Source organism: Peromyscus leucopus, chromosome 5 (genome assembly GCF_004664715.2).
Source record: "Peromyscus leucopus breed LL Stock chromosome 5, UCI_PerLeu_2.1, whole genome shotgun sequence".
NCBI lineage: Eukaryota > Metazoa > Chordata > Mammalia > Rodentia > Cricetidae > Peromyscus > Peromyscus leucopus.
In genome coordinates, this window is record NC_051067.1 from 131,982,783 (window position 1) to 131,995,683 (window position 12,901).

Here is a 12,901-nt window from a genome sequence, read left to right on the forward strand (position 1 = left end):
CTCAGGTCTGCAGGCTTGGTGACAAGCACCTCGACTCACCAACCATGTTGCCAGCCCTCAAAAATTTAAAGAAGTGGTAGAGTGTTGCTCAACCATACTTTAGGCCATGAGTTCAATCGTTAGTACCAGACAACAACAACAAAAACAAAACAAAGCAAAAAACAAACACCTCCCCCAAAACAAAACCCAAAAACAAACAAAACATTGGGAGAATCATCAAGGAGAGGAGGAAAATGGACTAGAGAAGAGTTACCAGTCACAAATATAAAGACAGTTCATTCCATCACTCTTAATTGCCACAAAACAGAGGCCAATTTGACAAGGTTTGTCGTTTACCCAAATAAGAGCACCAGGCAGAAGAAGACAAGAGAGTTCAGCAGATATGCTGAGGAGTGATAATAATAACTTGTGTACTATGTAACTTTAGCTAGCTGAGAAAGGACACAAGGATAATTTGGGACACAAAATTGACAGGACCAGTGGCCTTTAGGTCCTAGGGAAACTGAGGAACTTCTCTCATAATACTAAACAGACTACAGGGAAACAAAGAAGGTGACAGCCAGAGGTCAGGGTCTCTGAAATAAGTTCAATGACTGACACCTTGTCATCAGATGGAATAGAAGACTATTAGTGGAGTAATAAAATTCAGTGACATGGAGCACCATATTACATGGATCGTTCTTTTACACAGATAAGGAAATCGTCAAGAATTATGACAATGGATGTGAGAGAAGCTGATTACTACATGCATACTACTTGTTGGATATCACACATTGATTCTTTCTTTTATACTAACAGAAGTTCTTTTTTGTTGGGATAACATACAGCTATCACTACTGCTGCTGCTGCTGACATTTAAAAATTTCCAGTCTTACAACAATGATCAAAATAGTCAGATTTCCTGAAAGGTTCAACAGTGGTATTTGTATCTTAGGGTAACCCAAAGCCATATATTTGGACTTTAGGTCTGATAAGTAGATCATTGTAGATGAATTTCTAAGCGGTTTTATTAAATAAAAAAACATGGAGCCAGAAATTGGATAAAGCCTGAGACAGAGATCAGAGGCTAGGACAAACCACCAGCCAACCTTACCTCACTTCCTCAGCTTCCTCTGCCAGCAACTTCCTGTCTTTCCAGGCTTAAATGCCTTTTCTGTTCGGTTCTCTCATTGGTTCTCTTAGACCAGCTACATCACTTCCTCTTCCTGCCCAGCTCTGTCAGTTCCTGTCGGGCTGTACAGACCTCCAGACCTCTATGGTTGGTACTGAGATTAAAGGCATGTACTGTTTCCTAGTGTGGCCTTGAACACAGAGATCCTGCCTGCTAAATGATAGGATTAAGGGTGGGTGCTACCACTGCCTGACTTCTTGGTTTACTTAAAATGGCTTGCTATTTCCTCTGGTCTCCAGGCAAGCTTTATTTATTAAAGCACAAATAAAATGTCACCACAGTTCAGCACAAATAAAATGTCACCACAGAGCAGAATCCATGCCAAGCACTGTAAATCTATATAACTACCTGTGGCTGGTGATGCCATGGACCCTAGAGGAGAATGACCTACTGTCACTTTCCTAAACCACTATAATGTCTAACTGCATTCTAATGCATGTCCTTACATGCACAGAGATGAAGCTCTCACCCCTCATCGAAGAAGCTTCTTTTTGTAGCAGACAGGGGACCACCACACAAACTCACAACTGTCCAGAATGCAAGGAACAACTGACCATGGGGTTCTCGCCCCCACTCAGTGCGTCTATAACACAACCACACAGAACAGCAATATATAAAGTTAAAAAAATGCAAGTGCAAATGTACGGTTGAGTCAAACGTATGTAAAACAGGGCCAGCAAGATGGCTCAGCAGTTCAGAGTGCCTGCCTGGTGCACTTGTAAAAGACCAGAATTCAGTTCTCAGAAAACTACTTGGGTGGTTCACAACCTCCTGACACTTTAGCTGCAATGTTCTTTTCTGGAATCTGCAAGCCCCACCACACATGTGCACATTTACACATACAGAAAGGCACATACACACATAAATACAATTTAAAAGACACCTTAAAAAGTTAAAACACGCAAAAAATGAAACCAAACCAAAACAAAAACAACCCACTGAATGAGAACCATGTTATGTTAATAGTTACATTTCAGTAGTATGTACAAGAAAGATATTTGCTAAGCCTCAAATACCTTCCTTTTTTTTTCCACTTCAAAGGCTAGAAAAGAGAGTTTGTTTTTAAATTACATTTTATTACTTGTCTGTATGTGGGAGGTTGGGGAGGGGGGCTCATGTTTGCCTGTAAAAGTATACCCGTAGAGGTCAGGGTATAACTCACAAGGGTTGGCCCTCTCCCTCCACCATGTAGGTCTTAAGGATTGAACTCACGTTTGTCAGGCTTGGTGGCAGGCAGTTTTACCCACTGACCCATTTTGCTGGTGCAAGAATACTTTTTTATAGCCAACTCAAGCAAAGTAGCTAAGCTCATATTTAAAACTCAACACAGAGGTAAGATTGTAAAAACAGACTACAGATAGTTAAGACAGGAGTTGGCAGAGGCTGAAAACATTAACACACTTCTGCCAAGTGTCACAAGAGGATCTTTGTATGGCTAGGGGTTCATTTGGACAGTGTGTGTTTACTCCAAAGGCAAGGGGTAAGCGCTTCCAGCATTGAATTTCTTTCATTAGCGTTATGTACACGTACAGATAAAGACACGCCATCCGCTTTAGGTTTCATGGGTGTTTTTTCCCCGTCTTCATCGACAGCTCCGTATGTGTCTTCCAAAGCAGTTACCACCTTAGAAAAACGCAAACCGAGTTGAATTTGTCATTGGCAAAATGGTCAAACAATCACACCGTGATCGAATAGATGTCATTTTACTGCCAGAGGCAGGAAGGTCGACTTTCTGCCCCTTGACTCATCATGCATCATTAAGAACATGCCAGCTCAACAGTGCTTAATCCTGCTTCCTAGCCATGGACACCCCCAAACCCTTTCTCCTCTATGTGAAGAAGTAGCTAAAAGAAAAAGACGTGCCTGCAAATAGCTGAAGAAAGCAGAGTTTTCGTCAAAGTCTCATTTTCCTCAGAATAAGGCATTAAAAAAGAAAAGAGTAAAGAGCAGAAAGCAATAAACCTGAAAAGACATTCTCTGAGTTAACAAACTGACCAGGAGTCTTAGATGCATGATGAACTGTAATTTTTATATAGGTGTCCTCCCTCCTTGTTCTCATTTAAAAGCCTATTTACAATTTGACTGTCGATCATTACATACCAAGAAACTTAGAAATATTAAGTGCTATAATTCCTGAAGTGCGGACCAGAGTTACCGCAGCTGGCATGAGATTTCAAGATGCCTATACCCACAAAGCCCTGCTTGCAAAGACAGCCTTAGCCTGGCAGTTAGGAATTTTGTTTTCAGGAAGCTAGAAAGAATGCTCTTTATCCCAGACAGTGTGCTTTATGCTGAACGGCTTTCCTTGGGATTCTGGAATTCTAATACATGCTTGACAGAGCACACTTGAGGTTCTCAGCCCTCTGGGCCCCGAGTTTCCAATTACATCTTCGGGCACTCATTCTTCTTGAGTATCATGATTCATTGCTGGAGGAATGGCTCATATGACTTCAGAGAGCATTCAGAGCCTTGACCCTGCTTTCCTTCTAATTACATCCTCCACATGCAGGATGTAATTAATCTTATCAATGGTATAAGGACGTATGGGGAATCCAGCATAGCTGCAGCGGATTCTCCTGCTACACAACAGCAAATCCCCCAGCTAGTGACCATCTTGGGAATTACCTCAATAGGAGACACAACAACCATCTTACCGTCTTCAGGTGCTTGGCAATCCTCCTGACCATTTCATCTTCTGCTATTAAGTCCTTGGTCTTACTTGATGGTATTGGCAAGGCATACCGTACAATTGATTCTCCTGTGGGTGGAGACCTTAGGACCATTGGTTCGGTTTTATCATGTAGTGGCTTGGTATTACGTTTTTCTTTCAGCTTAGGTGATGAATTAAGTAGTCCCTTTTTAAAAGGTAATTCTGGAACACTTGTCAATTTCTTACTAGTAGTTGATAGATGCTTTGCCCGTTTCATTTTTGTGACTGATTTAGCTTCCAAACTACATGCGAAAAATTCAGTACCTCCCTGTGAACAAAACATTAAGAGATTCAAAGAAAAACCCCACACCATTCATTTAATTAACCAAGAAAACTAAGTTCTTCTAATGAAACTCATATATACTAGGCATGTTTTATCATTATGGTACTGTAGCATTCTGCTAAGATTACATTGTTATCATGTGATTGTGAACAGTTCTGTACAGGCTCATGTACTGGGTATTTGTTTCCCAAATGATGGTATTATTTTGTGAGGTGACAGAAACTTTAGGAGGTGTGGCCTAGCTGAAGGATGTTGATAAGTGAATTCTAACTTTGAAGGTTTACACCTGGTCCTCAATTTCCTGTTTTCTGCTTCTGGTCACCAGTGTGATCAGCCTCATCTTCCACATGTTTCCCATCATAAACTTTTGCTTTTTATAGATTTAGAAGCATAGAGCCAAGTGACTATGGGTTGAACCCTCTGAATCTGTGAGCCAAGTAGGTCATTCCTTTTACTGGTACTCATATCAGGTAATTTGTTATAGAAATGCCAAAGTTACTGAACCATACACCAAGCCTATTCCAGGAGGAGCTGCCATTATATGTTTGGCTATTTTTAATGGCAAGTTAAATAAAACAATGGAAATATTTAAACTCAAGAATTGCAACCTAACAGTGAAAGACCCATTATTAAGCTAAAATGCACCCTTTACATACACCATCATTCCCATTTTGCATGTGATTAAACTGATCTCAGAGAACCTGATCATAGGACAACTCAAAAAGCTGGGAAGAGTTATAGTTGGAATTTCAATAAAGACCAATTTTTCTGTACATCTTGCTTCTTTTCTATACTATTTGTTCCAATTGTTATCATCTATTTGTCTTTAAAATTTATAGCATTTTGTATGAGTGAGTGATGAAGTAAATGAAAGTATTTCAGATCTGAAATTGCAACAGGATTATCAATTACTCCAGAGACTGTCAATCTATAAATTATAAAATAGAGGGGAGATCCTGACAATAAGCCAGAGAAGTTTTGGAAAATGACCCAAGTCTGACTTGTATATGGGAGATCTAGGAAGAAAGAAGGCTGCAGAGGCAGCAAGAAGACAATGCTCTCAGAGGAACTACAATTCTGTTCTTATTTTCCCTATAAGTCTTGTCAGTATGTGCCACTATTCCCAAAGCTACACTGTGGTAAGGAAATACTGACTAGACAGGCCTGCAATTTCATTCTTGTGCCTCTTTCTTCTCTGAAATCTGCTTAAGACTCAGAACAGTATCTCCTGCCCCCAAAATGTGAAAACATGCCAGATCATGGAGACTGTGGATACACGGCAAAATTAAGATATAATAACTTGGCTTTGTGGCCTGACATTTACCACACATAGACTAGTGCCACCACCACCTCAGTCAGAGTAAGTGCTGGAAGAGTAGGCCCCAAGTGGAGGCTATGGTGGGAGTGGCCTGTGTGGGCTGAGTAGTTCTCAGGGCTGGGAAGCCCCAAACTAGGAATGTGGTGGTCACCCCTCATCATCAGGGGTCCAGGCCTGGCTAGCAAGGCTAGCCAGGTACACGATGGTTCATCCCAGCTTGGTGCTTTAAATTGGGCTCTTTTCAAACTCAGGAGAGTGGCCACAGACAGATGATCAGCTCAAATCCCAACCAGCTTCCTAGCCTCAGCATTTTCCGGGCACTCATGCCCACGTGGAACTGTAGCAGCTGGGAGTTCTCGCCTGCCACTGCTCGAGCCAGGAAACAGGGAGTTCCCACTGCTGCTCTGCAAGCCCTCCTCTTTCCCATTCATAAGCAAGCTTCTTTCCCTCCCCACTGGAGTCCTAGCTCTGCAGTCCAAAGGGTGTCCTTCCCCAGCTCCCGAAGCACTTCCAGGAAGACAAGGCTGAGACTTTCATTCTCGATTTAGCTCTTCGCCCCTTAGTAGATAACAGTTGATCCTCTCCTGGTAACATCATACTAAGAGATTTATCAATTAGGATCACCAGCTCTCGGGCCATCTCCATGTGACTTCCCCACTCATCTGAGCTCCAGCTTCCCTGGGCTCCATTTATCATCTCCTAGGGGATCTAATGGATCTCAACCCAGAATGGGAGTGATCAGAGGGATCCAATTCAGGATTTTCCCCACTGGAATCCAAGTCGGCAAAATAATTGGGTGTGAGGTACGAACCTGGCATCTCTGCTCACCTTAAATAGGAAGATTAAAAAAAAAAAAAAATCACCAAGAGCTCACTGGAATCTGCTTGCCTGCAGGGCAGCTGGAGAAACCCAAGAAAGCAACACTTTGTTTAACACTGAGCCTTTGGACTTAGGCTCCAGTACAACTCAGAGGAGCAGGAGGACTCCATGCAACCAAAAGCCATTCTTTTACCAAGAAATACCACTTACGGTGGTGCTGCAAGATCCGTTATCCCCTCATGTTCTCATCATCTTGGAGTTCAGGCCTGTATTGTGTGCCGTGTCGGCTTGATGTGAATGCGCTTTGCTCTCAAGGAGGATCTGGAGGCCTTCAAGGAAGAATTAGAGCAACAAAATCTAATCAGAAAGGCTCACTCCAGGACATGCCCAAACATAATGAAGGACTGGAGCAAATAAACACAACTTGTGAAGGTAGATCCCTTTGAGAAGGGAGCTGGGCTCTGTTACTGTCAGGATCAACATCACAGAGTCAAGTAAGGAGATATGTCCATTGACTTGTGAAGTAAACACCTCAAAACCAGTGCTACCTTAGATGTACACTTCGCTTGCCTCCCACTGCAGAGGGACTTCAGAAGAGTACAGTTTCAATCGGCAATGTCTTAACCAGTGTTCATCTTGCTGTGGAGGCAATATGGAAAGCTGGATGTATGGCAGACTGATACAGAGAGTAATGTAAGTAATTAGATTATCCCATCACCTTCAGCCACACCCGAATTTGACAGGTGACAAGGTGGCTTTGGCTTGGGAGCTGTAAATAATGCTGGGTGGACAGTGCCAGCTCCAGGACTAGATTTGTTGGATTTTGGTTCTTTGTTCCTAGTCATTTTGTTGTACCCAGAAAAACCAAGAGACCCCAAAACCACCAAGAGACCGAATCCAATGCAAAAGCAAAGAGTCTTTTTACTATTATGAGTTAACTTGGGGCTCTCCATCCGTCTGATGCTGCAGCAGAGCAGGAGAGACCCCGAGTAGCAATGGGGCAAGGTTTTTAAAGCGGGGTGGGGGGTGGGGGATGGGAGGGGCTGGAGTCTACAGACTACATAGGAATAGACACAGTGTTAAGAGGGTCATTCAATGTATTTTTAAGAGCTTGATAACATTTTTTTTAATTTGCTAGAAACAAAAAGTTCATTGTATCTTGTTTGCATATGAATGTCAAATATCAACATCAGCGAACATAGCAAACTATCTTATCGACCAGAACACAAATTAATAAAAGTTAGTAATGGCATTCAGCTGGACAATGTGCAGAGAGTGAGAGAGCCTGGAACATTCATCCCTAATTGGATGTCTCATTCAAGGCCCTCGCCTCAGGGCTCAAGGAATTCTAGGGAAGAGGAAGCCGAAAGATTTTCAGATCCTGGGGGACAGAGGACACCAAGAAAACAAGGTTTTCTAAACACAGCAGGACTGACACACGCACGAACTCATACAGACTGAGGCAGCATGCACAAGCCTGCATGGGTCTGTGCTAGACAGGACCCAGTGCTGACAGGAGAAGTGGACAGGAGCCCCCGTCACAAATCCACAAGTCTCTCCAATTGATAATTGCTCACAAATGAAAAGTTAGTTTCCTCTTACAGAGTCTCACTTTCTCCAGGGCAGGCCCAATGCCTGCAGGAGGTGGCCAACACAGGAAGAACTCAATGGCATTTTTGGAGGCTCTTTGAATATTTTGTTAGGGCTTTTTCTCTTTTTTTCTCTTATAGGTCCTTTGAGTATATACCATGTTTCCAGGTTTGTGTTTTTATGGGATTTCTCTGAGTGTGAATGTTTCTGTTTCTGCATCTATGCTTTTCTAGTGCTTTTACTTAGCCTCTTTTTCTTGTTTGTTTGTTTGTTTTGTCTTATTTTGCTTATTTTATATTATTCTATTTTTTGTTTTACTTTTTGGGGCCTATTTTCTTGCTAATGAAAAAGAGCAAGAGATGATGTGGATTTGGGGAGGTGGGAGGTAGGAGGGTCTGGGAGGAGTTAGGAGAGGGGAAACCACAATCAGAATATATTGTATGAAAAAAGAACAGCTATTTTCATTAAAACATTAGTAATGGCATAAAATAAACCATTTTAATAAAGGTTTTATAGACCCAGTTCCTCAAATATGTTGGGCATGATTTCTAATGTAAGCAGTAAATACTTATTGATATAATTGTGGATTTAAAAAGGCCTGCCCTTTTCTGAATAGAAATAGAGGAGAGGTGGATGGATGGGGCAGAGGGGAGATTGGGGGGGGGGCACTGGGAGGAGAGCAGAAGAGAAACTGTGGTCAGAATATTAAAAAAAAAATAAATAAAAAATGAAATAGTTTTACTTGTGAGCTTTAATTAGTACTTTAGCCAACAGAAGACATTTCTAGTAGAAGGTCTAAGAGACACCTTATAAAAAATTTCAGTGTGCACACCCAGAGACGGGATATGCATTTCAAATATGTGTGAACAACACGTGAAAGTCCGGTGTCTGGAACATGAAAGACTCCAGTCCCTACTTGTCTTAAATCTCCTAGAGAACTATCAGAGAGGAAGCAGAAGGAGTATGAATATAAGAATACTAGAGAAATTTAGCTCTGCTAGGGACTAAATGCTATATTACTAGAGGAAATGTGATCAAGGGGAGTTTCCTAATGAGAAAAAGTCAAAGTTCACATGTTGTTATGGGTTGAAAGGTGCTCTTATCCAAATATATTCAGAACCTGTAAATGTGACTGTGTTTGCAATTAAGGTCTCTTTGCAGATGTTACCAGGATGGATTCGTGTTAGACCAGAACAGGCCTCAACTCAGGGTCTCACAGGACACAGGCACACAGAAAAGAGAGTGTCCCTGGATGTGGTGCAGACACTGGAGTGACATGTGTACAAGACAAAGGACAGTGATGATTGCAAACGAGCAGCAGATGTGAGCAGAGCAGTACACAGCCGGTCTCCCTAAGACTCTCCAGAAGGAACCTGCCCTGGAACCACCTTGACTTTTGAGCTTCTAGCCCCAGAACTGGGGGCAATAAACTTCCATTGCAAGCCACGAAGGCAACCCTACCTTGTTATACTCACCTCAGGAAACATACACAAAGTGATGGGACTCAACCAATGGAAAACAGTGTCTGACTGGCAGAGATCCAGCTGCTGAACAAATACCCTTGAGAAACAAGAAAGGGTCTTAAATATGGCAGCATGCTTCAGACAGACAAACAGACACAGACAGACACACACACACACAAACCAACTTCGTTATGGTAACAAGCGGTGGGGCAAACCTGCGGAAGTAAACCTCTTACTTTAAGAGATGAGTAAGAGAAAGGTCAGAGCACTTACTTGGTGATCAGAAACAGGCCCTGACAAATGCATCTATAAAGTTCCAACAAATACAAAAGTTGTAACCCTCCTTTTAACAGCCAAGGAAGTGGCTTTCATATCACCGTTTATTGGCTTGTCATTTCCCACCGTTATAACAGACTTTTAGTGATTTTACTTCTCCAGATTAATTTATTCATTTCAAGCCTAAAATACTGTGCACAAAAATGTGGCGGGGTCTGGAGGGGCCATTTTGGAAAAACAGGGAATTGTGCTTCATTCAGCAGCCAAAGGAACCAGCTGCACTGGTGGGCAGTTGTGCATCACAACTCATCAGCAAGGATGCTCTTGCTGAAGCGCCTGATGCGCACCTTTATAGTTCCGGAAGGCAGCACCTCCCACCTGCTCCCCGCTTAGAGGTGTACCTGCTGAGACTGTTGGAGCTTGGCTTACTGGGTGGCTTGGCTTTGAGGAGGCAGGCTGTAAGGTGAGAATCTATTTGCCTGAGAAAGTTGTAAATTCGAGTCTCCTAGACCTCTTTGGAAGAAGCCAGTGAACTCTCCAGACAACAGCACTGCCCCAGTACAAACAGACATTTGTGCTTAAAGGGAAAGGTGGGCCTTTGCGCCCAGGGTGGTAACAACCGACCACAGGGCGCGCGCCTGGCCCACCCTGATCCCTTGCACCCAGGGAAGCAAAAAAAAAAAAAAAAAAAAAAAAAAAACGAACGACCACAGGGAACGGCGCGTGGCGCTCGACTCATCAGGATCTCTCATGCCTACAAAATGCAGCAAAGACCGCAGGACCCAAGCCACTGGCTCCAGGTCTGGTGCTTAGTGCCCTAAGCGGTTATGAGGAGCTGTGGTGGGTACCGGAAATCATGGAAGCCTAGAACACCTTCAGATGTTAAAAAAGCCGACAGAGACCTTGCGGTGCCCTCATAGCAAACAAGGAGCAGTGGTTTTTCCAGAGTGGAAGAGGAGAGAGAGAGAGAGAGAGAGAGAGAGAGAGAGAGAGAGAGAGAGAGAGAGAGAGAGAGAGAGGGAGGGAGGGAGGGAGGAGAGGAGGGAGGGAGGGAGGGAGGGAGGGAGGAGGGACGGAGGGAGGGACGGAGGGAGGGACGGAGGAGGGACGGAGGGAGGGACGGAGGGAGGGACGGAGGGAGGGACGGAGGGAGGGAGGGAGGGACAGAGGGAGGGACGGAGGGAGGGAGGAGGGGAGAGAGATGAGTCATTAAGCAGTTTCGGGTGCTAATGACTGACATCAGGAGTAGCCCCGAAGTTGCAATGGCATTACAGAACTGTAGGTATGTACCTTTAATGGTTTCTGATATTCTAGAAATGAAGAGAATATTTTGTTTATGGGCAATTGAAAATGAACACTGATCTCCTAAGGAATATAACTGAATTATTTTCAACAAACACTGCTACTACTAGTCAAAATAAATTATTCTGTACCTAAGTGTACATGGAAATAAATAAGCATTAATAGTAAATAGCTGTATAGATGAACTTGGCACTCAAACTTCAATTTTATTGTTAACCCCACACTGTTATGCAGATAGGGAAAGATGAAAAGACTATTAAAAATGTGCCAGGCAAGAACCATCAAAAACACACCTCTTGCATGATCTACGCAGTGACACACGTTTAGTGGCTGAAATAGCCTCACGATGCAAAGAAGAATTATGGTTTGTTCCTTAATTAGAAACAAAATGACTAGTTAACTGTGTCATTTCCAACCTGAAATTAATTCCCTACTAAGAGACTGGGAAAAAATACCCAAGAGAAGCCTGTGCAGCTTTGACTTAATCCACTGTTATTACTCTCCTAAAATAATCAACAGACTCTCTCAATGGAGCAGCAGCTTAGGGGACTAAGAAAAATAGAATTACCTCTAAACATTCTTAGGCTAATAAGCCAAAGTAATTAGCTTATCAATTATTGATCCAAAATATTTTTAAAATGGACCAACTTACCCTAGGGAGAAAAGTACATTCCTATTTTTAGGGCCTGTATTGAAAATAGAGTTCACCACCTTTGGGTCCTATCAGGACATCCTAATGGTGAAACCACCATTAATGTTTCATTTATTCAATGATTAAAGTCCTACAGGATCTGTGCTCAAAACAGAGTAAACTAGGCTGGTGTCTAATAATAACTTCTCACACTTTGAAAGGACAAGAGAAAGAGCCAACTAATTGAAGTGACCTCAATCCAACAGATGGAATTTGTGAAGCTAATAAGTGAAACTAATAAATTTGCTTTAATCCCTGACCCAAATCAGGCTTGTTTAAGCAGTAAGCCTGGTAGCTAAGACTTAAAACGTTACTTCCTAGTGTTTGTGTTTTCTTTGTGCCACGATGTATTTAAATACCCTCCTACTAACAAATAAGTTCTTCTCACCAAAGTACTCCTCGTTTTAACTAAGTTAAATGTATTAGGTTATATACAACTACATAAAAATACTAATAGACCACTAGTTGGTTTATCCCTGTATTGGCAGGGCTAATGGAGCACATTTTGATGAAACTGAGGTAGTCAGAATTAGCATCAAGATTTAGTGTTAAACATGTTAGGTGTCTATTTGTTCTACTTTCTATAGCAGTTTATATACCATCATTATTATTGGAAGCTACACTTTTTCTAGGGACATTTAATAATCCACACAGTTTAATAATCCATCACTTTTGCTACTTTGTTCTTGAGACATGATATGCATCCCATGTAGCCAAGGATGATCATCAAGTTCTGACTGTCTTGCCTGAAGCTGCCCTTTGCTTGGATGAGAGCATGAGGTACTCCACCGAATCCCAGGGGCTCCTGCTTGCTAGGCAAATCCTCTATCAACTGAACTGGATCCCCAGCCCCAGACTCACCACAATCAACTTTATAAATAAATCCACATCTTCCATTTTCATGAATCTGAGTGTTTTACCCTCAGTTATAACATGGCCAACTAATGCATTATTAAGAAATTTTTCCTACATTTAACTTCAACATTATGTGTAACATTTCTTTACTTATTAGAACGTTGTGTGACAGACTTTTCCTGGGGATGCAACACACACACACACACACACACACACACACACACACACACACACACTACCTGCTCACCCCAGATAGAGAGCCCATGACAGACCAAAGTATAGATACCACCACCAAAGTTCAATTTGGTGAACAAATGTCTTATTTGGGATATTTACAGCAATGTGGGTGAAGGGTTACTTACAGGAATAGCAATGACTCTAAGACAGCTGTTATCACCAAAGTTTATGTCCCTATGGGTGACT

General features: G+C 42.3%; 1 protein-coding gene across 7 annotated transcripts in view; it reads right to left on the bottom strand.

The window, feature by feature from the left end:
- Ccdc7 (coiled-coil domain containing 7) overlaps positions 1–10,290 on the bottom strand; it is a 197,722-nt gene extending 187,432 nt beyond the window's left edge. For all 7 annotated transcript variants that reach the window (XM_037206376.1, XM_037206377.1, XM_037206374.1 and 4 more), the window contains exons 1-5: positions 10,032–10,290; positions 9,367–9,451; positions 6,512–6,630; positions 3,826–4,149; positions 2,702–2,794 (exon numbers count right to left, since the gene is read on the bottom strand). In XM_037206376.1, coding sequence (XP_037062271.1) covers positions 2,702–2,794; positions 3,826–4,098 — 366 coding nt within the window. In that variant the 5' untranslated portion in view covers positions 4,099–4,149; positions 6,512–6,630; positions 9,367–9,451; positions 10,032–10,290. The remainder of the gene's footprint in view (positions 1–2,701; positions 2,795–3,825; positions 4,150–6,511; positions 6,631–9,366; positions 9,452–10,031) is intronic.
- Between the last annotated feature and the right edge of the window lie 2,611 nt (positions 10,291–12,901).